The 24301-nt window shown below is 35.7% G+C and overlaps 2 protein-coding genes across 3 annotated transcripts; both read left to right on the top strand.

Moving 5' to 3' along the window:
• Positions 1-1506: 1506 nt before the first annotated feature.
• On the top strand, positions 1507-24301 carry LOC136805935 (protein O-mannosyl-transferase TMTC4-like). 2 transcript variants are annotated; one of them, XM_067062524.1, is made up of 18 exons: positions 1507-2141; positions 4226-4313; positions 4900-5000; positions 11661-11741; positions 12197-12349; positions 12930-13132; positions 13466-13640; positions 14998-15054; positions 15443-15514; positions 16468-16547; positions 17110-17161; positions 17779-17834; positions 18610-18673; positions 19410-19487; positions 21465-21579; positions 21934-22043; positions 22393-22462; positions 23055-24301. In XM_067062524.1, exons 1-18 carry the CDS (start codon positions 1608-1610, stop codon positions 23186-23188), a joined length of 2223 nt encoding a protein of 740 aa, XP_066918625.1. In that variant the 5' UTR covers positions 1507-1607; the 3' UTR covers positions 23189-24301. The 2 variants fall into 2 exon arrangements, with proteins under 2 accessions (XP_066918625.1, XP_066918624.1); XM_067062523.1 differs by having other exon boundaries at positions 21931-22043.
• Positions 7851-9820, top strand: LOC136805939 (cyclic GMP-AMP synthase-like receptor 2). The gene has a single exon (XM_067062531.1). It carries the CDS (start codon positions 7914-7916, stop codon positions 9342-9344), a length of 1431 nt encoding a protein of 476 aa, XP_066918632.1. The 5' UTR covers positions 7851-7913; the 3' UTR covers positions 9345-9820.

The following is a 24301-nucleotide window of genomic DNA, read 5'->3' as shown; positions in this document are numbered from 1 at the left end:
TTTCATTTTATCTTTATTTCTTCCCATTTTGATATCTCAAAAAACAGTTTAACAAAAAGCTCAACCACAAAGAAAAGAGGAGAGATAAGTATTTTGAAATTGCAACGAATTATCCACTTTAAATCTGTAAGATTAGTAGCTTCCTCTCATTATCTTTTCTTCTCTCATAATAAACTCAAGAAAATGTTTTGATTTTCATCTTAGTATACTTTCAAGATCTTTTTCAAAACAACATCCTCAATTTTTTTAGTGACAAGTCGTAAAGTATAGAGAAATATATATGTATCCAAAAAAAGTATTTCTTCGAAACTGTCTCTAAAGTTATCATCTTTTCAAGGTCTTCATTAAATTTTCACAAGCTTGAAGCTATTTTTGAAGTATTATGGTGAATTATTTAACATTGGTAATGTATTGCTCTGTTTTTGTTTACTTCTGTTTGTCATCTGTTGAATCATTTAACTTACTGTTGCATTTAAAAGCAGCTTTAGTCTGATCCCAATATAGTGTATTTATGATATATTCAAAGTTTATCATATCATAGTTTAGAGTATACTGATTCCATCGAAATAGGGGCAAACATTAAACTGTAAGGATTTGTGTCCTTCTCTTTATGGAAGCTTTATGTATTTACATTCTTACCTTGAAACAATGTTTGCGATTGTTTGTCTATGTGAGTTGCTCGCAGTGGCGTTGTGGCAGGGGGGGCCGGGGGGGCCATGGCCCCCCCAGCGGAGCTTTTTTGAAGGGGCGCCGAAGAGCAAGGGGCGCCAAAAGAGATTTTTTAAACGCCCCTATCTTAAAAATCATACTTTATGCGCCTTAAATTGCGCCCAGGACCAATTTTACCGAGATAATTTTAAAAAACTTGCATTTTTTTCTCGCTCGCTTCGCTCGCAATAAAGTTGGTAACTTCTTTGCAATCTAGGTATTTTACAAGTTTTTTTGTATACAATCTAGCATTATTAAATGAAAATCTAACTGCGCCCGAAGACTAATTTGCTGACATCAATAATGAAATCATAAACCATCATTTTTTCCGCTCGCTTCGCTCGCATTACACATTGTTTCTTTATTTCTTTAAGTTTCTTTTCACTCTAAAAAGTGTCAAATTTGTTTTTCCCTTTTTCCATTCATCAAAGATATATATCTACTCTTCTCCATTAAATATTTCCTTCCTCATTATGTCTAAGCAAATGAATTAGTAAAAGTTTAGAAACTGGTGGGTGAGGGTACCACTTTGGAAAATTGGGGGGGGGCGCCATTTAAAAAAAATTGACTTTGGCCCCTCCAGAAAAATTTTCCCACAACGCCACTGGTTGCTCGTTATATCGCAACATCATAAAATATTGCTTTACTCGGATTAAATTTCACGAGATTAGTATTAGTAATAGTATTAATTTCGTGAAAATGGCAACAATTCGCGAAATCGCGAAATTTAATGTCGCGAAAGTTAATCCGATTAAAGTATCCAGAATTCTTATTGATTTTATTTTTCTCTTTATTTTCAGCCAGACACTATACACAAACAAAAAGACATACACAAAAAAACATACATTTACAAAATAAACTAACACTGATGACGATTTAACACTGACTGCTAAATACTCATGACTAACAAAATAAAAAAACGAGAACGTAACCATGACAACCCAACCGAAAATGACGTAATCTTACTGGATGACTATGTACCAGTCCCTAGACTGTCAATCAACCAAGCAAGCATTATCGTTATACTGACATCATGTTTATGTTTTTGGAAATGTCAATACGCTGAATTTACATTTGATGACAATTCAGCCATCTTGTCCAACAAAGATGTCAGCGCCGAGACACCATTATGGAGTATATTGGAAAACGATTTCTGGGGAACTAAAATGAGTTCAAAATTGAGTCATAAAAGTTACAGACCTTTAACAGTACTGACTTACCGTGTGAATTATATTCTAAGTGGTGGCTATCACCCTTGGTCGTTCCACGTGGTCAATCTTGTTCTGCATTCATTGAATTGTGTTCTCCTTCTCAGAGTGTTTTCACTCTTCTTTGGTGGAGTTTCGGATAATGATATAGGAGATTTTAAAGCACCGCGAAGGAGTTTGTTGGCAACGTTATTGTTCACTGTACACCCTGTACATACCGAGAGTGTGAGTAACTTTTTTGATTTGGATAAAGTAGATCGTAGAGTGTATTTTCCGAGTCTTTTTTATGAGAATATCCGAAAATTTTGAAGCTTTCGGAAATTCTTAACTTTGACTTTTAAGCCTAAAAATGTTCCTGAAATGCTGTTTTTGAGTCCACATCACAAAGCCTTAAAATGTTCTTAGCTTGTTTTAACATTTTGGATCATCGAAGCCTCATCGAAGTTCTTATATAGTTTGTTCTTATAAAAAAACACGTGTACTAGACAATGCTATCGCCCGTTAGAGAGTCCGTAAACGCGGGGAAATATATATGCGCAAAGTTTCAGCCACCACGGTGGTCCATGGGGAAAAATGGCGGTAGAGTTAGGAACAAACGTAAACACCTCCACCACTGCTTACTCCGCCCTGGGTTTACAATCGTTATTATCCCGCCTCCGAAAACTTCCCCGGGGCGGAGGGAGAGGAAGCTTTTCCCTCGGGAAAGAGTTCCCGAGGTCCAAGGAGGGGAAGCTTAGGCGGGTTTCCTCGGAAGCGGGGCTTCCCTCAGGCCGGAGGGGAAAGAGGGAACTGGGGCCGAGGGTCAGAGGGAATAGGGGGAAAGCGGGGAAGAGGTTCCCGAGGGGACTCGGGGAGAGGTAAAGGGGAAGAGGACCGAGGGAAGAGGGGAAGAGGGGAACTCTTAAGTGAAAGCCTCGTTCCTCTAGGTTTCAAGAGGGTCCAATCTTTCCTCGGGAAGAGGGCCGAGGGAAGAGGGAAGCTTTCCGGGAGAGGGAAGAGTCAGAGGGCTTTCTTAGCCTCTTGGACTCTTTCCTCAGGGCCGAGGGAGCGGGGAAGTTCCGGAGGAAGAGGGCCTGACGAGGAAGATTTCTCGTGCCTCGGGGATCGGGGAAGTTCCCGTTTCCGCCTCTTCCTCTTGGCCTCGGGAAGAGTCCCTCTTCTCTTCCCTCTTTCCCGTCCCTCTTCCCCTTTCCCTCTTCCCTCTTCCCCCCTCTTCCCTCTTCCCTCTTCCCTCTTCCCTCTCCCCTCTTCCCTCTTCCCTCTTCCTCTTTTCTCTCTTTTCCCTCTTCCCTCTTTCCTCTAATTCTTTTCTCTCTTCCCTCTTCCCTCTTTTCCTTCTTCTTGTACATATTCATGTACATGAAAGTTTATTTTAGAAAAATCTTTGAACACATTATGTAATGCAAGATAATTTCAGGGATGCAAGATTTTGAAGAGGAAAAATCCTAATTTTTTGTACATTTGAAAAAATCAGTTATACTTTAGGCGTACAAACTTTCACGAGCAGAAACTTTCGCGAGGACGAAAAATCGCGAAATTCACGACATTTACTTTCGCGAATTTAACGAAAAAATCTTTTTCGCGAGCATAAACTTTCGCGCCAATCAAGACGTAAAATTGAGGATTTTCACATGAAAAAATGGCTTAGAGGGACAGATACTTCTTGTCCTTTGATACATTTGTCCTTTGACTTATTAGTCTTTTAGCAGGCTAAAAAGTACCATAACAGTTACATTTTATTCAAAGTTTGAGGTTTTACAGATTTACAATTTTGTCAAGAATTTTTCGCGAGCATAAACTTTCGCGAATATGGTCGTTCCTAGAATTTTTTAAGACATTTACTTTCGCGAAAAGGGTCAAAATTCGCGAAACTCGCGAAAGTTTGTACGCCTAAAGTAATTGATTGTTCACACACAAGTGACAAAGTTTCCAACACGCGTAAAATGCTACAAAATTCGAGTAATGGAGCCAAAAACCTTCAAGGGAGAATATAATATAATCTGTTCGACATAAAGGAAAATTCGAGTTGTCGAGGTTCGAGTTGTACATGTTTTTTTAATAAGAACAACCTATATAAGAACAAACTATATAAGAACATAAGGTTTTGTGGACTCAAAAACACCTGTTTTTTGGGAAATTGGGTAAAATGGTCACAAAAAATAGTTAAGAACATCCCAAGGCTTCAAAAATTTTGAATGTTCTTTTTAAAATAACGTGTATAGTTTTTTTTATAAGAGTTTATAAGAAAACTTTCACGGTTCCAAAAAATTCGTTCGAATTATATAGACTCTACTGTATTATCATTATAGGTTGCAGCAGTGGTCGGTCGCGCTGATTTGATATGTTCCATTTTCTTCAACTTTTCTTTACTCTTCTATATCAAGCACTCTTATGAAGGTGAGTCAAGTTTTATGTCATCCTGAATATTTTAAATCGTTTAATCGTTTGAAAGAAGCCTAAAATCTAGATGGTTACTATTTTTTTACTATTTTGAATCATTTGAAAAATGCCTAAATATCTTTTTACTTAGGCGGGAACCTTGTTATCATTTTCAACGAAATGAAAAGTTTATTTAACACAAGATAATTAAAAATCCCTGCCTCCAAGCATTACCTTAATATGAACTCAAAAACACAGGCCTATTCAGGTGAGGTCAAAATGGGCTGTTCTATTAAAAATCCATACAAGGGGATGGACAAACCTTTTCAAGTCAAAATAAAATTCTTGGAAATGTGAGGATACCCCCTGGAAAGTGGCAAATTTTACAAAAAAACCCTTGGGGTTACTTCAAAGTGACGGTGGACGAACTAAAACCTGTCTTTAACCCCCTGGAAAATGAAAAAAAACTACTCTTGGGTTAGACCCCCTGGAAATTTTTCTCAGGTTACCCCCTGGAAATGTTCGTCCACCCCCTGTATAGAGATAAAATGGAATGGCCCAATTGCAACCCTTTTCCCTTATTCATAACTTCTTAATTCTTCAGATCAACAAGCTGGCTGGAAAGGTAGGAAGATCACATTCATTGTTAGCATGTTGTGTGCCATCATAGCAATGTTTTCAAAGGAACAAGGTATCACTGTTCTTGTAAGTAAGACTACACGGTTTTGTTTAATGGGCTTTTCCAAAAGAAAAATTTACCCCCACTGTTGAGGAAAGTATCAATCAAACCCCCTAGGATATCCTACTTTATTAGTAAAGACCCCCCTGGATATCCATTCTTAAAAATATGCTCAACCCCCTGGATATCCTCTCTTATAAAAATGCTTACCCCTGGATATCGTATTTTTCTACTTGAAAAGACACTTTACCCCTGGATATCCGCTCCCTTTTAGATATTTAGCCCTCCTTGGATATCTACTTTTGAACAAAAATCGTTAACCCTCTGGATATCCGATATCCTCAACAGGGGGGGGGGCACGGACTATTTCTGCAAAAACCCAATATTAACATCATTTATTTCCATTACATCATGGATTCTAAACATTTTGGTGAAAAGACATATATATCTTTATTTAACAGTACTCCAGGTTAGAATCCAAACTTAATCTCAAGCAAAAATGAGGTTTTTTGAGAAAGTTTTGAGTTATCTGCTGCATTTGCAAGTAAAAATGATCGTTAGGTTGCATTCTTACTTAGGTTCTGTTGCCAACTTTCATGATAGTGATATTGTTAGTATATTCTTGATTTTTTAGCCTATTTATATTCTTATATGAAAAAGCTTGATAATCCCGGATTTGAACCCTATCAAGTGCATTCAACCTTAATATAAGCACCGTCATATCAATTCACCTATTCTGCGCGCACATCATTCTGTTCCATATGGATGTGGCGAATGTGATTTTCTGACCTGGTTTTTCAGCTGAAACATTTAAAGGTTTTGTTTTAAAAAAATAGTGATATCGTTTGCTTATTCATCAAATTTAATTCACAAGTTTTTTCACATCGGGTCTGACATGGACGTGGAGCAAGATTGGTCAGAAAGATGAAAAGAAAAACATTTTTGTGCTTATATCAGCATAATATAACAATAGGCAGATACTGTCCTGATACGAAATATGTGTCTGATATGAAACAGGAAAACTTATGTAAAAATAAAACCTTTAAACCCGCTTTGTTTTTGTGCATGATTGACACTTATTTTGGTGCCATTGTTTATTTTTGACCAACTTCCACGCCAAAAAGCTCACATTTATTATTCGTCCCAAATCTGGAGAAGAAGTTCATCAAAGTTGGCTGCCAAACTGAGTAGATTTTTCTACGAAGCCATGGCAATCATGGTTCGATCCGGGGGGGGGGCACTCTATTTCTAAATGACGGGATGTGCAAGATTTTGGCCACCTAGGCCTTACGTTCTTATATAGTAACGTGTAGTTTGACTTCACATCTTATTTTGCTGAAGCCACTTGAAAATTAACCTGAGATGTTGACACAATGTGCGAAACAAATCAAAATGGGTGTGAGTCAAAACTATAAAGATACATTAGATTTTTACTGTCAGACTTGCGATTCAGCAGTCCCAAAAGACGCCCTTACCACAGTCTATCCAGCTAAAAGAAGACCCTTGTAGTGCACTCTATCAAAAAGTACACCCTTACAGTGTATTTCGAAGGTCTTAAAAAGTGGGTTGGACCATATGAGTGCCCCCCCCCCCTCTGGAGTTTGATGACAGAATACTTTACCATTTATACTTAACCACTTTACCGGCACTTTTGTTAGCTGGCCATAGCTCTAAACAACTTTACCTTTACCTAGAATTTAAACGCGAAAAGTACCTATAGGGGGTAATGTCCCTGTAAAAAATACAAAAACTGATTTTTAAGACAAACACGTCTGTGTAACAAAAATAATCAAAATGATTTTATAAAATGTCAATAACAAAGTTGTCAAAACATCATCAAGAGACCACATGATCGAGAGGGAAAACCCTTACACGTTTTTTTAATAAGAACATTCAAAATTTTGAAGCCTTGGGATGTTCTTAAATTCTTGAGTTTTAAGCCTAAAAATGTTCTTAAAATGTTCTTATTTTCGCCATTTTTAGAGTATATTTGTCCATTTTCCTATGAAATTCGGTGTTCTGTCCGCAAAGCCTTAAATTGTTCTTAATCTGTTCTTAACATTTTGGTTATCGAAGCCTTATGTTCTTATGTAATTTGCTCTTATTAAAAAAACGTGTATGTATTGAGGGTCATCAGAAGTTCGAAGTTTTTCTTGTATCATTTTCTTGCTATAACGTGTGCATGGTGCAAACTTCTTTTTCATATTTAAGTATAACTCGAGCAGTTTGCGTGTTATGTTATTAAAAGAAAAAAGTCCACTAATGGCTGTTTGAATCATAAGTTGTTGAATAGATGTTGTCTTAAATTTGTATTTGTAACATAATTAAAGACAGATATAAAGATAATTAATTCCATTGCTTGCTTCATTGACACAAAAAGGATGATGGGATTTTTCAGCATTCAATCTTTTCAACCTTAAATACAAAGGCTGTAAAATCGGCACTCGGCAAAGACCTTGGTTTGGACATATTTTGACATATTAAAAGGAATTTGAGAAATGACAAATAGTAAAGATCCTAATCCAACAGTCAGTTTTTCTGAAAGTCTAATTGCAGTCGCTGTGATACACTCGGTAAGTTTTTATATTATTAAAATATCATACTCCTTCCTATAACGCTTTTTAGGGACCACTCACACATCGATGTTTCTCACGACTAACGTTGAATTTCAGCTTGCAGTCGTTCTCACTTGTTGCGGACCTTTCACTGTATACCCCCTATGCACACCCTTCGAAATTCAAAGGACGTAAAAACTACACTATACTGATTTTGTAAGAATAATTAACCTCAAAACGTTCAGAAGTTTTTGATTTGCTCAACGAAGAATATAGTCTAAAGAAATTTTCTTTTTTTATCTTCAGGGCATTTGTGTGATTACTTGGGTTTGGGTATACCTTATCAATTTAATATACTCAAATTATGGAAACCCAACAGTGCGAATGGCCCAAAGATTAAAGAGTATCAGGTTGTATTTGTATTGGATCATTGGTATAAGCTCGATTTTTACACAACACAGCTTTAGAGATGTTACCTTGTTATCTGAAAAAGAACAATTTGGTTGGTATGTATTATATGTGGTTTTATCGATAATTTTTCTTGCGGCTTTCCATTATTTCGTCTTCTATGAAAATATCACAATTAAAAATAAAGCTATCCCGAAAGAGCGGACAGAATCTTTGATGAAAGTTCTAACAGTCATTGACAAGGATATTCCATCTTCCAATGAGTTAAGATCAACAACATCTGAGATAAATGAAATGGTGAAACCAATGCTGGAAACCATTTCAAGTGCTTTGAACATTTCTTTGTCAACATTGCTCAGTGGAAGCACAGCTGAGAGATTTAACGTGCCGTTGATAAGGGAAAAATTTCTTTGGATGATAAAGAACCATTTAAATCAAGATGCTTTATCTACAGACCACGATTTAATGGTTTATGATGACAGAACAAGATCGAGTTTTGACTTTAATCAACAAGAGAGTGATTTCTTTATTGATACAATGGAAGATGATATAGATGAAGGATTCGCAAAGATATATTCCAAATCCCATAATTCCAAAGTTCTGGCTTCAGAATATAAACAATTGATCTATGACGCAATAATGAACATGCAATTAAAAGACCTACCATTTTACAGTCATAGTAAGTTGGGTGCTTTTTGGATACGTGAATTGTTCAGGGCGCGTAGGTACGCGCCAAGTGTATATAAATTCGCAGTGACAATAAATGGGCCTGCTATAAATATTGATATGAAGAATCTTGAAGGTTTTTATTTAGCTGATATAACATTTGCTATTCAATGTCAAGAATGGCCAGGCTCGTCTGATTGGTTGATACGAGATCGAGAATGGCCGAATATGGAAGATGTGCATCGTATTCAAGCGCTTGGTTTTCATCTGGTACCGAAATCACAATCCAACAATGATCGTAAAGGAAAAACATGGAGATTTTCCTTCTCCAAAGCCGAGGTTGAACTTTCTAAACTAATAAACCCGATTGCAAGAAAATGTTTTATCGCTTTAAAAATCATCGCTAAAGATTTTCTAAAACCGCAATGTAAACAATTAAAGTCCTACCATTTGAAAACTATATTTTACCGGGTTGTCGAACAAACTGAACAAGATCAATGGACTATTGGCAAAATTGAGATTGCTTTTCATTTTCTATTAGATGAGGTTATTCGTGCTGTTATCAACAAAGACTGCCGCCATTTTTGGCTACAACAGATTAATTTGTTTGAAAACTTTACCGGGAAGGACATCAATAAACTTACAACAGTATTGATGAAAGTTAAAGAGAAACCGACAAACTATCTAAGAAAACATGAATTTCGTTATAGGGAACCTATAGCTAGTTCTAGAATAGTTTAGGCTACTGGCATCCACTAACGAATTCGTGCTCCTTATAGAACCGGAAAGCGGTTGGTAGATCATTAAGCAGACCTATACTACCTGGGGTTTTGTAGAGGTCTGCGATTCAGACTAAGAAAGATGTACTTGAATTTGAAACAGTCTTTTTAGGGACACAACCGCGCGTTTGTTTTTTTCTTGAAATATGATTCGATAGAGTACAATACACCGTTTAGGAGTCGACACTACTAAACGGTGAATTTATTTCAAATTATTAAATATCCAAATGGACCTATTGCAAGGGACCATAAATTTTAATCCAAAACGGATATGAAAAATCGGAATATTCAAAAATCAGCGAGTTATATAATTTCAGCAGAGTATACGATAAAATTTTTTGATCTTACAAGTAGAAAAAATATTTGTTTTTCATCTTTATTTTTTCATCTTTATTTTTTCATCTTTATTTTCATACTTTAAAAATTTTTCAAATCTTAAATCATTCCACTCAAAATTTATATTATTCCTTTTAATTATATCTTTTTCCCTCGAAGAGCAATGCTCAAATGCACGCTTTTTTATAAGATTATCAGGGTGAGATATCAGAGTTAGAACAATAGGCATATTGTTTAGAACAATAGAAGAATAAGAATAATGCCCACCCTCAGCCAAAGTACACTATTCTTAAAAGTGTGTAGGTGCGGACTACTGATTTATTTTGGAATAGACTTGAGTACTGCCGATTATGTGTCGAAAGCCTTTTTCCAAGAAAAAAAATATACGGCTTAAAGACCTGGAAATACGAAGAAAATTGTATTGGCTCAACATATTATCTTGATTTCATTACAAAAAGTGTATTTCATGGTGATGCCCAAAACTAAAATTTCCAAAGAAATTATAATTTTTCAGCCCGGAATTTCTTAAAAACCGAAACAGCCGACCACCGGCGTCACACTTCACAATCTATGGAGAAATTAAAACTGATAGATGAAAACAGATATCATAAGTCAGGATTAATTTCTTTCTTAATGATTATTAACAGTTTCAGTAACTTTCCCTGTATATCACATTTAATGGAGAAGACAAGTGAACCCTCCAAATCATCCGAAATAAGATAGATACCTACCCTAGGATAGGGAAATTACCATGCTTACCAGACACTGCCAACCCTGCGCTCGCGACACACAAAAAACTAACAAGGACTTGTTTTTAGGGAAAGTGAATTCGATTACAGTACATCACCAAGTAGTGATGAGGCGAAATACATGCTTTTTTATAAGAATGACCATGATGAAAATGGCCAAAAAAATTAAGAATATGGGGCGAATATCACCATCATGGAATTTAGCAACTTCACCTAAGAAAGCGATTTTAGAGCTTTTTTAACTATGAATTAGCAATTATTCCCCAAAGGTTGAACCTTTACTTGAAACTTTCACGAAAATACCATTTTTGCTTCAGTACAGATTTGCTATTTTGATTCGACTGAAATTATCTTGGCCTTTAATCCAACACTACCTAATTTTGTAAATAGACGCTTTTTCTTTTGTAAGAATACACTTTATAAGAATGTCCATGATGAAAATGGCTAAAAAAATAAGGATATGCTAAGAATATCAGCATCATGGAATTTTGCTACTCAAGCTAAGAATGCCATATTTTTAGAGCATTCTCAATTATAAGTTGTCAATTACCCCCAAGTAAGGCTTACTTTTTTAACAAAAATGTCATTTTATGCTTGAGACGTATGTACTAAATGTTAAATCTAGTCTGAATTAGGATCCTAACCTAAGAATGCTGTAAGAATATTTTCGGATGATTTTTCCAAAAACGTTAAGAATATCCATGATGAAATGGATTTACAAAAAAAAGCGTGTAGTACCTTTATCTGTAAAAAATCACTAAACAAGCAGGCTTCAAAATATTGAATTGACTTTAATTCCCTCGAGGAATTCCTATAAAAATTCTATTGTAGTACCCCCCTGAGATAATCCCACAATGCATCACTTTTTTTAGAAAAATCAAAAACTTCGATAAGATCTATTGTCATAAAATGTCCTACTTTGGTTTTTGAACTGTTGGAAATTTCATTTAAAGTAAATGCTTGCTTTACGTAGAATTTTCAGTAGTTTGTTGGTGTTTTAAAGTCAAAATTCCAAATTTTGCCCTTTTTACGCCGGCTTTTTTCGCAAAAAATCACACCAATAAGGGCCGGCGAAAAAACGTTCTTTAATTAAAAATGATAACACGAAAAGTTGAAGGATGAAAAGTAATAATATTTGAAGCTTGAAAAAAAACACAGATCTCACTATTTCTAGCTTCTACCTTTGTTTTTAGGGTGTTTGCTTAGCTTATGACGTCATCATGGTACTAAGGCTTAATTTGGACGTCTTGAAGAAGAAGTGCTTTGAGTCTGTGGTGAGGTTTTTATGGATTTTCTTTCGCTTGTTGAGAATTCATCTTTTGAAATCTTTCTTTCTTTCTTTTCTTTATTGAACTTCAAGGAATGTAATTGTAATTCAAACAGTCAGCAGAGATATGTTCAAAATAGCCGATTGTCGGTATTCTTTAGCCTATTATCAGTCATTTAGACAATGTCTTATAATTAGTCTAAAAACAAGAAAATTGTTAATTTCTGTCCAAATATCAATTCTTGATATGCGTAAGTCATTTTTCTAGCGGAAACACCCTTAAAAAGCCGAGATTTGACCCCTCTCTGAACTTACTAAAAATAGAAACACAGAGGTCAAAAACCGGCTTTTTGGGGTGCTTCCGTTAAAAAATATGACGTCTTCTCGACTTACGCATATCAAGAATAGCCGCGTCTTCTTTTATACAAATATCAATTACTTTTGCTAAATATAATCTCTTAGATCGACCTTCCATCGATCATTAAACGAATGGTCATTGTTTGTATCATCGCATTTGGTCTTTTGGTCATACGTTTAAACATCATGGGCAATGTTCCACCGAGCTTTCAAAAGATGGACAACCCAGCATCTTTTCATCCATCACTCATCTTTCGTGTAAGAACAACTGTTTTTATTTTATCTTTTGATAAATTTTATTTTCAAGGAAAAGTTGGCTTTTTTCTGATCTGAGAAAAATGCACTGTAGGGGAGGGCAGTGGGTTTAACCACTAACGGTATGCAAGCACCAGTGCAGTGAAATTCATCCCCTTAAAATGCATTTTTCTTAAATTTTCAACTCTTTCAGAGCAAAAAAATCTACATTTCTCGCTTGATTTGCTAAAAATTCCATCCATGAAGTGCATTTCTGCCACCATCTTGAAAACATAGCACATACATCGGTCAATTTGCTTGACTATGCCCCCCTGGGCAATACACCTCATTAGACATCAAGTGTTTGTAAGCGTTTACGGTTTTGTATCATAATTGATTAACGTGTTCCGGAGATAAATATTAGATGTTTAAATGTCGTTCAAAGTAATTATCGTGAATTAAGGCGGCGTCATCAATAGGGAAGAATCTTCCTGTTTCGATTGTGGCGGGGATTGTTCGGCGTGGTTTTCACAAAATCTTTTGAACCAATCCCTACATACGTCTTCTATCACTCTTAGAAAATTACTTTCTTTTTTTTCTCCAGGTCTTCAATTACATTTATTTATACTCGATCAACGTTTGGCTTTTATTAGCTCCGTATTGGCTTTGTTTTGATTGGGCGATGGGTTGTATCCCTGTCATTACGTCATATGATGACGTCAGACTTTTGTTTCCACTCCTTTTAGTGGTTGGAGTTACACTACTTCTGATGAAAATCATTTTCAACTTGGATAGGCCCTCTGGAAGGTAAAAAAGATCTTTTGTTGTGGGGTATTTTCATGGCATAGATGCTTATTGGTAGTTTTCCTCCCCTTCCTCCCCCGCTCATCATTTTGAAAAAAGTCGCGTCCAAATAAAGTGTCGTCGTCTGCATAAAAGCTCTCATTTTCGAATCTATCTCTGAACAGTGCCAGTAAAAATTTACATGGGTGGGCATATCCTCCTTGCAAAAAAAAAAAACATTTTAACAAAGGCTTTTAGCAAAGTGTTTTAAATTTTAGATCGATTAAAAATAATTTCCTTATAATATAAGAATACTGTATCAAAGAGAAATTGAACTATATTTTCTTTTCTTCATAGATTGCTGATGATGTCATTCTGTTTGCTAGTTATTCCATTTCTACCAGCCATGAATATTTTCTTCCGTGTTGGTTTTGTGATAGCTGAACGCAATTTATATATCCCTTCTATAGGGTTTAGTATGCTGATCGTCCATGGTGTGAATGCAATTTGCAAGTCTTCTGCTGGTCGGAAGGTACGAATTTAAGGTAGACTTTACAGTTCCGTTTCGAACAAGTGTGAACGTCAAAATTCGATACGTCAAAAAAGAAGACGTTACAAAGAAAAACAGATAGAAATGGTTTCGCTTCACTTTTTTCATCGGAACTGCTCCGTTTTCTTGTTCCGAAACGTTCCGGAACCAATATAAACACACTCGATCCGTAATGAAAATGCTGATCAATGGACTGGGCTTGCTAACAATTTACTGGCTTAGATTCTAGAATTTGCCAGAGTTAATATTCGCCAGCTTATCAAAATATGTTTTTACAGAGAACTCTTATTGGAGAGGCTAAAAATTAGTTGAAGACAGAAACTCTCTAATTTTTAACCATGGAACCCCTTCAAGCTCTCTAATCAAATGAACTTCAGTTCTTTTAACCCTTTAAGTCTTTTTTCTAAGTTTTTTTGAAGAAAATTGCTAGCTCAAACTTTAGAGGCTTATATCGCTAGGATCTTTCATAGCTCGTTGAATAACTTAGAGTCTCCTCTTTCTTTTGTGCAGCGGACCTGACTTAATGACGGAAAGGTGCCCAGTGGTAAAGCCTCAAATCATTTTACTAGAGGACAGAATCAATTAAAGCAGGACAAAATTTGGAAGTTCACTTGGTTGACCAAAAATGGTCAAAAAATGTTCAAATTCTTGCTTTTTTTTTACTTTTTGGCTGAAAATCTCGCAGAAAGTCTCACTTTTGAATTTTTTGTTGCTTGAGCGTGAAGCACAATCCAATTTTTACGAGCTAGACCAAACATAACGATTTCTAACTCAAGCTGGGCATTACAGGAAAGCTTCGCCCTTCTGTATAACCCATGTCCAATATACTCGACATAGGCACTTAATGGGTTAAAGTACTAAAATTTAATTTTATAGCAAAATACTTAAATTTAAAAGCTTGAGATCTTTAATCCTACAATCATAATTAAAATAGTTTTTCATTTTCGTTTTCTAGTTATAAGATTTATATTCTTACTCCTGGAAAATTTTTTCTCGATTCTGGGAATCTAAATTGGGTCTAAATTCTTATTTTAAGAAGGTAAATTTCCGATAAGATAATAGAATTTTGTAGTGAGCCTCCCGGCCAGCTGGTCTGGGCTGCACGACAGCATGTTGTTATCCATATAATTTTCAGCTCCTTCCAATGTTCTTCCTTCTTCTTAGTAAGAGTTACTAAGTAATTTTGATTTATAGTAATAGTAATTAATAATATAATTTTTTACAGTTTTCTTATCGGTATCCCTGTGAATTTTCCAAAGAAAACTGAAACAGACCGATACTACGTCAAATTGAGAATCCCTTGAGTTACTCTTATGTATTAAGTTCTTTTATGTTTCAGATATCGAAAATTGGAATTGCTTGCGTCATGGTTATTTTCATTTCACGCACAATCAATGTAAGATTTCATTGTTGTCACTTATTTTCTCGCATGCAACGCGTTTCGATCAGAAAATACTTACAGTTCAACAATTGACGAGCTCTTATTCGACGTTTTACTATCCGATAGTATTGAAGGTCAACGTCAACAAGAAACTCTCGTGAAGGCGCTCTACTTTTCCATAATTTCCCCTATTCAATGAAAATCTAATTCCCTTTGAAAATTGAATTAGAAAGCAAAGAATTAGGTCTTTTACAAGTTTTTGCGGTAGCAATTAAAAAATGGACGAAAGTATGATAAAAAAACATTATCGTTTATCACTTTTGGTCCAGAAAATCTTTAAACGGTCCTGAGGAAAACGTTCGCCAATTTCTTAGCCCTTAGATATTTTCCATTTCCATTTTAGAGGACAAACAATTGGTTGACAGAGGAAAGCCTCTTCAAATCTGGGGAAGAAGTATGTCCCTTAAACGCGAAGGTAATTAATCCCTTCAAGAATATTTCTGGTAGTTAAAGGGATATAAAAGTGCTGACGAAATTTGTAAACAAACCGTATGCAGCGGGATACAAAACCAAAACAAATGTCACGTATGTCAAGATAAAAATCAAAACAAATATGGCTGATTGTTTCAATTGTTTTACAAGTTTGTTTTGGACACGTGATTTTAATTGTTCTATGTTAATGACACGTGGTTTGTGCAATGTTTACATTTTACTACTTTTAAGTCCCTTTAAAGGTTTGTTAAATAAGAGTGATATCGTTTGCTCACTCATCACTTTTAATTCGCAAGCTTTTTCACATTGGATTGACACGGATGTGGAGCAAGATTAGTCAGAAAGAGGAAAAGAAAAACATTTTTTTGCTTATATCAGCATAATATAACAAAAGGCAGACAATGTCCTCTGATATGAAATATGTGTCTGATATGAAACGGGAACACTTAAAAATAAAACCTCTAAGGAAATCACTTCTTTGAACCAGAGCGCAGCGTCGTCAATGAATTTTGAAATCTACATAGATAATGGTTCTGCTTACAGACAAGGAAATTTTTCCAGGCTCATGGTGTGTTTGCAATTTTGCTTTAACGAATATGCTGTCTAAAGTGCTTGAACATGTGAATGTCGTCAATTCTTCAGTTGCAATGTGTAGCATACTCGACCCATAGATTTATAAAGCCCGGGCTAGATTTCGTGTTTTGACGGAAAAGTGTGCCTAGGTTAGGTAGGAAGTCCTACCTAGGTCATATGACATTACAATAGAATTTCAGCGCTTGACCAATAAGAAGCTTCGCGGGTTTTCGAAAACGATAGCAGTAATATTTTTGCGATATTCACTCTTTTTTGCTCGAAAAAGCTTAAAGCACGACATCTGGCCCTTCGAGCTTTACAGAAATCTGTGACTTGACCACGTTTTGATTTCTTTGCTTTAAGGTGCATTACAACATTGGGAAAGTGAGTCAAGATAAAAACGAATTAGACAATGCAATCAGATATTATAAAAACGCAATCAGGTATAATATTTGTTCCTCTACTCAAGATATCGAAATATAGAAAATATTGAATTCACTGATGAATCCGGGAGGAGGACGAAGTTTATGAGATAATTAGTCTCGGGTACCTATAGGAATAAACATTATAAGCGGGGGGGGGTTGGAATAAAAATGTTCTGGGCGAAAATATTTTTTAAAGGAGGCTAATACAGCAAAATTAGGACAAAAGAGAGAACTTTCAAAAACATTTTCCCAAAATTTGATAAGCAGGGGGGGGGGCTGGAATAGAAATTCCCTATGTGGAAAGTTTTCGAAAAATTATTTAGCGGGGGACGGCTAATAGGTACCCGAGAGTCGTGTATCATTTCCAAAATTCGAAAATCCACCCTTATATTATATCAGAGAGAACAATTTTTGGCGTTTTGGAACCTGCACAAAGATTTTTTCCTAAATCTTTGGTCGATTGTGTATGAATATTTTCTTCCAAATCTTGTAAATCTTGAAAATTGTGAGAATTACACGAAAGAAATTTTCAGCTTTTCTTTGAATGGGCTTTTTTGAATTTGTTTGTTTTTTTCTTTAGATTGTCCCCTGAGTATGACCAACCCATGAACAATTTAGGGAATATTCTTAAGGTTAGTTGATATATACATATCCCGGGGGGGGGGCACTGACCTTGACGGCCGACGGGAACGTGGCACTTGAGCTTGAAACTGGACCCTACCCCGTAAAAATGAATAAAAGTGACGAAAAATTGAAATTTGTTTCTAAAGTCGACCCTGTCAGAAACACATCTTGAAAATTAGTAAATTTTGGACCCTATCAGATATCTTCAGAGCCTAAAAAGGGACCCTGACCAGCGACACGTCCCCGTACCCAATTAAGTAATATGTTTTGTCAATCCTGTAATATTCTGGATATTTGAGCATTGATGTAAATTGATGCCGTATATAGGTGAAATTGGTCTAAAATTTTGATTGATTGATTGATTGATTGATTGATTGATTGATTGATTGATTGATTGATTGATTGATTGATTGATTGATTGATTGATTGATTGATTGATTGATTGATTGATTGATTGATTGATTGATTGATTGCTTGATTGATTGATTGATGATGATTGATTGATTGATTGATTGATTGATTGCTTGATTGCTTGATTGATTGATTGATTGATTGATTGATTGATTGATTGATTGATTGATTGATTGATTGATTGATTGATTGATTGATTGATTGATTTTTATAGGACATGAAGCAATACAAAGAAGCAGAATTTTATTTACAAAATGCAGTCAATGTGACGTAACTCATTTTTGTTGTTCGTTACATATTAAAAGCCCAATTAAATCCTTGTGGAAGTAGTTTGGGTTGCCCAAATTTTCTCTGATTTCAAGCGTATTTTGACTGATTTTGAACGCATTTTCGTAAATATTTTTTCTGTTGGGCCCTGTAGTGTCCCCATCAGAAAATAATTGAATACACATTTTCTTATAAACCATCAAGTTACTAAGGCTCTAGCCCTGAAATTAGCCAAATATTATTATTTATTATTTCGTATAGAAAAAGGATTTTAGGACTTGTTATGCCCATGACCCAATATCCATAAATATGAGATAATATTATTTATAGCCATAGTGATTTTCCCAGAAATTGCTCTAGAATGCTATGCAGGCCCGGTGGAACAACGGTATAGGCCGCTACCAACTCAGCATTTTATGGCCGGCGAACAAGGCGCACGGCTCGGGCCATTCCCATTTTACTGATCCAAAATAAAGGGGAGATGGGCTGCACATATGCCGTGCGCCTTGTTCGCCGACCATAAAATGCTGAGTGGGTAGCGACCTTAAAAGTGGGGAGACTGAAGGCTCAAAATGAGATAAAATTCGCTAGGAATTTAATTTGTACAAAAGTCTCCCGCTTCCGCCAGGCCGCTATGGAACTACAAATCTAATTGTTTATAAAATCTGTACCAGTTATCGACAATTTTATGCTCAAGTAAAGAGACTTTGAGTTTGTAACCCATTCGGACCTTGTATGACTCATGTTTCGAATATTAAGAGATTTTGTTTATTTGTAGACCGAAATTTGCAACTGGCTGGATGAATTTGGGCATTGTTAAAGCAGAAATGAATAAAAATGACGTAAGCTTAATATTTCTCACTGCCAAATCAGTACTTTTTTTTGGATGTTTTTTTTACTTACGGCCGCTATAGTGCTATTCTCTTAGATATCTCGGTGTTTTTGTTGATAATTAACTAATTCAAATGGGCTTTTCCGGTAAATAATCTGTCCCCACTATTGAGGATATTGATTTTGCGAAGTATCGAACCCCTGGATATCGTATTTTTTACTTGTAAAGACACTTTAACCCCCGGATATCCGCTCCCTTGGAGATATTTAACCCCCTGGATATCCACTTTTGAACAAAAATCTAAAAATCGTTAACTGCCTGGATGGGGGGGCACGGATTATTTCTGGTAAAGCCCAATGAAACTCGGTGATGGCTTCAATCTGGTAACATCTAATGAATAGTTAATAGTATACTTTAATGAGACTTAATTTCGCTGATGACTCTATCGTGGGATATTATTTTCACGATTTTTTGCTATTTTACTGCCTGCCAAACTATGTATTATTGCGCTTTTTGATGGCGGTGAACATGTTAAAAGGATTTTTTGGGATTTAGTTCAAAAAAGTGTCGTGGATTAGACCTGTTCAAATTTCCATAGGGACTTTTTTTCGCGGACGATAACAAAATCTTTGAAATCCGTGAAATTTAATCCCTTCGAAAATTAATCCCAATAAAGTAGGACTTATCGACTTCATAAATACTCTCTGATAAAGATCATTTTCTTTAAATCACTTTCATTTATTTAGGAAGCAAATGAATGTTATTCCAAAGCAGTGTTACACAGACGAAATTATCCCGATGCTTATTATAACTGGGGGAACATGGTAAGATCGACGTACAATGTTTTTATATATTACTAAGTAAGCCTGCGACTTGTAAGATCCCTTTTTCAATAGCTGTCTACCAGAAGGTGAGTAAGGTACCACTCTCTATCCCTTCACTGCTCCACTCCTTGATCCTTCTCTTATAAACCTGAGATCAGATTGTGGTTGTTTTCTGCCCACCATGCTGAAGCTCTAAAGGGATGGGTGAAAATTTAACAATCTGACGAATATGCTATCTCAAAATCGTAAGGACCGTGCTCGTCTAAAAGGACTGGGAATGACAACAAAGTTGTATGATGTATTTTAAAATATTGGATAAGGTAACCTCAGATAATATTTAGATTGTTTTCTGCCCACCACGCTGAGGCTCTAAAGGGATGGGTGAAAATTTAACAATCTGACGAATATGCAATCTCAAATTTGTAAGGACCATGATTGTGTTAAAATCCGTATCAGGAAAATTTAGTTTTTGACTTTCCAGCGCTTGATAAGATTCTCGTTGTAGAATATTCCACGGGAGGACTATTTTCCTCGGATGGTCTATTTGTGACATGTACCCCCCCCCTGTAACCAATCACATTGGAGAAACTGCTCTAGAGGGAATTAGTCTATTTACGCTGACGGTTTCCCTTTAATATCAAAAAGATATAGTCTACAAAAAAGAGTGCACATTTAAGGCGGATCGACTACAATCACGGACAAAGGGTTGTACACTTTTCAAAGATGTATGAAAAATTTCAAAATAAGCTCTGAAAACCCATTTTTACCAGGGCCAATTATGTTTTTGTTGGATTTGAAGAGTTTAGGTGACAATTCCAGAAGCCAAATCCACTCGACATTGTAGGAAATAAATTTTTGCAAGTCTTCAGCCCTTTTTTTGTCTGATATTGAAGATTGAAGGTTCAATGAGTTTTGCACTTCAACTTTTTCGAGAAGACATCTATTAGACCATATTATTGAGATGGTTTAATCAATTATAAACAACTTTTCAGAGCTCTCTGGTGCACGCCCACACCTGTGTGTGGCTGAAGTTCACACCCATTTTCAGTCATTTTAAGTCATTTTCAGTAGTCTTTGGAAGTCCAGAAATCACAAGGATTGCTAGCAAGCATGTAGGTCTCTTCTGCCAAATAACCACTTGTGGTTCATTTGGGGTCCATGATTATATTGCTGAAAGAATAATCCACAACCATTAAAAAAGAAAGTATCAAACCGAAAACCCTAATCTTTATGTACAGGTCTCAGTAAGAGATTACGTGCTCAATCTCACTACACGTTCTTTTTACAAGAATATCCAAAATTTTTGCAGCCTTGGGATGTTCTTGACTTTTTGAGTTTTAAGCCTAAAAATGTTCTCAACATGTTTTTATTTGTGCCATTTTTTGAGTATTTTTGTTCATTTTTCTATATAATTCGGTGTTCTAATTCTTAACTTGCTCGCAACATTTTGGCCATCGAAGCCTTATGTTCTTATAAACCGTAAATCCTCGAATAAGCGCCCGGGCGCTTATTTAATTTTCAGGCTGTAAGGGGGGCACTTATTCAAGCAGGACGCTTGTTCGAGCGGGGCGCCTTCTTTTTATCTCAGAAATTCGTATATCAACAAATTCGGAATCTGCTTAAACTTAACTGTTTCAAAGGGTTGATTTTTCAAAAAAGGATGAATAAAAGAAAAATTGGAAAATCCAATTGACAATTTCTATCATTTTATTCTTAATCGCTTTCTTTCCTTTTATGACACAAGTATCTACTCAATATCTTATTCAATCAATAACAATATTCGAATAAGCGCCCCTCCCTGGAGGGGGCGCTTATTCAAAGAGGGGCGCTTATAATATCATTTTAACTAAAAGGGGGCGCTTATTCGAGGATTTACGGTAGTTTGTTCTTATAAAAAAACATGTATCGTATTTCGTCATCTTTTGAGACACAATCTTGGGATACGAAAAAATCATTATTGTTTCTCTCATCTTTAAGTTTTTAGCATTGAAGAAACACCAAGAAGCTTTAGAGAAGTTTGAAAAAGCAATTTCACTCAAACATGATCATTTACAAGCATGGCAAAACAAAATCAATCTCCTTTGTGAAATGAGTAAGAAAATGTTACTGCAACCATAACAAATTTTGTAACTATCTGTATAAATTTGTGTTTTTTCTAAATGGTGATTAAGTGGGTGGTTTGGAAATTTAACTGATTTGGTTTTACTAAAGAAAAGATTGGAGTACAAGATTTTCATGGAATTGTTTGTCTAGCAATGACCAGTAACGTTATTAGTTAGGCTAAACAACTTCAGACTAGGATTTATCCAGGCTTGCACTGTAAATTCCCGGTATTTGAAGATTTTATTTTTTTCTTGGCAGGGGTCACATGTATATCACTACTGAGACAGGAGTTTCTTGAAGATAACTGACGTAATTCTTTTTCCCTTTTCTTAATCTTTAGAAGCAAACGAAGATCTTTTGAAGGGAATTCAAAAGATGGCTTCAATTTTCCCAACAAACGATCAGTTGATGTATTTGGCTGGTAATTCACTTGGACGTGTTGGAAATTTTAAAGTGAGTTTTAAAACATTACAATATTCCTGTTGTTGTCACCTCCACAAATCTCGTTTTTTTCAAATTTCTTGACAATGAGGTCAATTCATATCATGTCATAGTCGAGTGTGTCTGGATAACAAGATAGCAAATTAAGCTCAACTCATAGGTCACTGCCCTTTGAGAGTTGATAAAGTTTTGAAGGAAAATTTGACAACACAGAACAAAGAAATGTTTGAAATACACTCATAAATTTTATTTCCATTGCCAAATTTAGTTTTGCCTAATAAGTTTTACCGGACAGATACTATTTTGTCCGCTAACAAGAGAGTTGTCTTCAAATTAGCGGTTTTCTGTATTTGACTTTCAGGAATCGAAGAACTATTTGCTTCGAACCATCAAACTGAATCAAAGAAACTATGAAGCTCACGGAGCACTGGGTAAGTCAAGTCATCTTCTTTTATACATTCATCATTGGGCTTTTCCAGAAAAATTTTTACCCCCACTCTTGAGGATATTGATTTTTCAAAGTACCGAACCCCCTGGATCAAAGAAACTATGAAGCTCACGGAGCACTGGGTAAGTCAAGTTATCTTCTTTTATACATTCATCATTGGGCTCTTCTAGAAAAAGAGTTTATCCCCACTATTGATATTGACTTTTCGAAGTATCAAACCCCTGGATATCCTACTTTATTAGTAAAGACCCCCTAGATATCCACTCTTATAAAGATGCTTGCCCCCTGGATATTCAATATCCTCAACAGGGGGACACGGACTATTTCTGGAAAAGCCCATTTTAGCCAGTCTCCATTGATTCATTTGTCTGGTAGATATTTTGAGAAAAGGAATGTTTCGTAATTGAAAGGATCTCTAATGTCAAGTTGTCAATCGATGTATGCAGGGCGCGTCAGTGAATTCAGAAAAAACTCGCATCATAAATTTGAATATCGTTTTGTCAAAGTTTTATCATGATATTGTGCAAAACTAAAATGTTTAGAAGTAAACAATAATTTTTTTTTATCTCCATCAGGTGCTGTGTACCATCACACGAAAGACTACAAAGAGGCGGAAAAACATTATAAAATATCTCTCTCCATAAATCCGAACCATCAAGGCACCATCGCTAATTACAAAAAACTGCAAAAAACGATGCAGAAAAAGTAATCGAACTAATTCTTCAAAGCAGAAGCATGTGACAAATCAACCTGGCAGGTGCACTTTTACAATACTACAGCCCTGTTTTACATCCCCGGTGGGATTTTTCCCACAGCAAGCAGAAAAAAACTAAATCCTAAGGGGATAGAAATTCTATTCTTCCAAGCTAAAAAAGCAGGGATGGTTTTGGAGTGCAATTTTTCACTCGAATTTCGGGGATGAAATGTCCCACCTAGTGTGGGACCATCGCTACTAGGTTTACGAGGTCACCAGTCTAATATGCTAGAAAATTATTACCTCTAGGAAGGCTAAATTTTGAAAATTTTGATATGTTTGATTTCTTAACATTTCAACACAAATAAACTTTTAAAACTCTCCCTTTACTCGATTGCGTAACATCACTAAACTCATCGAATTGAGGTGTAAAAATTAGTCGATTTTTGTATGCTATTTATATATATTTCCTTTTTAAATAAATTTTTCTCAGGGCCCACGCTATTTCCGAATAAAAAAACTATTTTTAAAATACCGCCCCCGCAAGCTTCATTTCTAGGCGAAATCAGTCTCACATAAGGGCCGTTTTAAGGACTATTAAGTAGTAGGGGGCAAATCCTTAGGACGCGTGACTTCTTTTATGCGACGCAACCAAACCTGGTCCATTTCAAAGAATGAAGTATTTAAAGGGCTTTTTGCTTAAGCCTAGAAAAACTTTTTAGGACCCAAAAACTGACGTCACAGGCAAAAACCCCTTGACCCCTAAAATTTGAAAGTCAATAAAAACCGAAACCACCAATCGAAAGCTCTCAAAAAACGATATAGAGGACTTTTAAGTGAACATAGTTGATTGAAATGGACCAGGTTTGGCTGCGTAGAATAAAAGATATCAAAGGTCCTAAGGGCTTACCCCTACTAAAGGGGGAATTGAGTTTATTCTATTTTCTTGTTGTTTTTTATTTAAAAATCTAAGGAAATGTTTATTTTTGGGTTATGCTTCTTTTTATACTTTTTGAAATTGTCTGGCACTGTTGGATTTTGAGTTTTCTTCCCGTTAATGTAAACCATGGTAGCGCCTCTTTGTTTGGGACGAGCTGGAGTTTTTACAAGCTCTTATTTGATTTGGTT

The sequence above is a fragment of the Clytia hemisphaerica genome, unplaced genomic scaffold (assembly GCF_902728285.1).
Source record: "Clytia hemisphaerica strain Z4C2 unplaced genomic scaffold, Clytia hemisphaerica genome assembly, whole genome shotgun sequence".
NCBI lineage: Eukaryota > Metazoa > Cnidaria > Hydrozoa > Leptothecata > Clytiidae > Clytia > Clytia hemisphaerica.
This window is presented reverse-complemented; position numbering and strand designations above follow the sequence as displayed.

Bases quoted from the DNA above. Each gene is read 5' to 3' on its own strand.
- LOC136805939 (XM_067062531.1), top strand. From the start codon at position 7,914: ATGGCCCAAAGATTAAAGAGTATCAGGTTGTATTTGTATTGGATCATT.
- LOC136805935 (XM_067062523.1), top strand. From the start codon at position 1,608: ATGACTAACAAAATAAAAAAACGAGAACGTAACCATGACAACCCAACC. The intron at 16,548-17,109 runs GTATAATATTTG...TTTTTTCTTTAG, and splicing joins TATTATAAAAACGCAATCAG to ATTGTCCCCTGAGTATGACC. The intron at 22,044-22,392 runs GTGAGTTTTAAA...TTTGACTTTCAG, and splicing joins GACGTGTTGGAAATTTTAAA to GAATCGAAGAACTATTTGCT.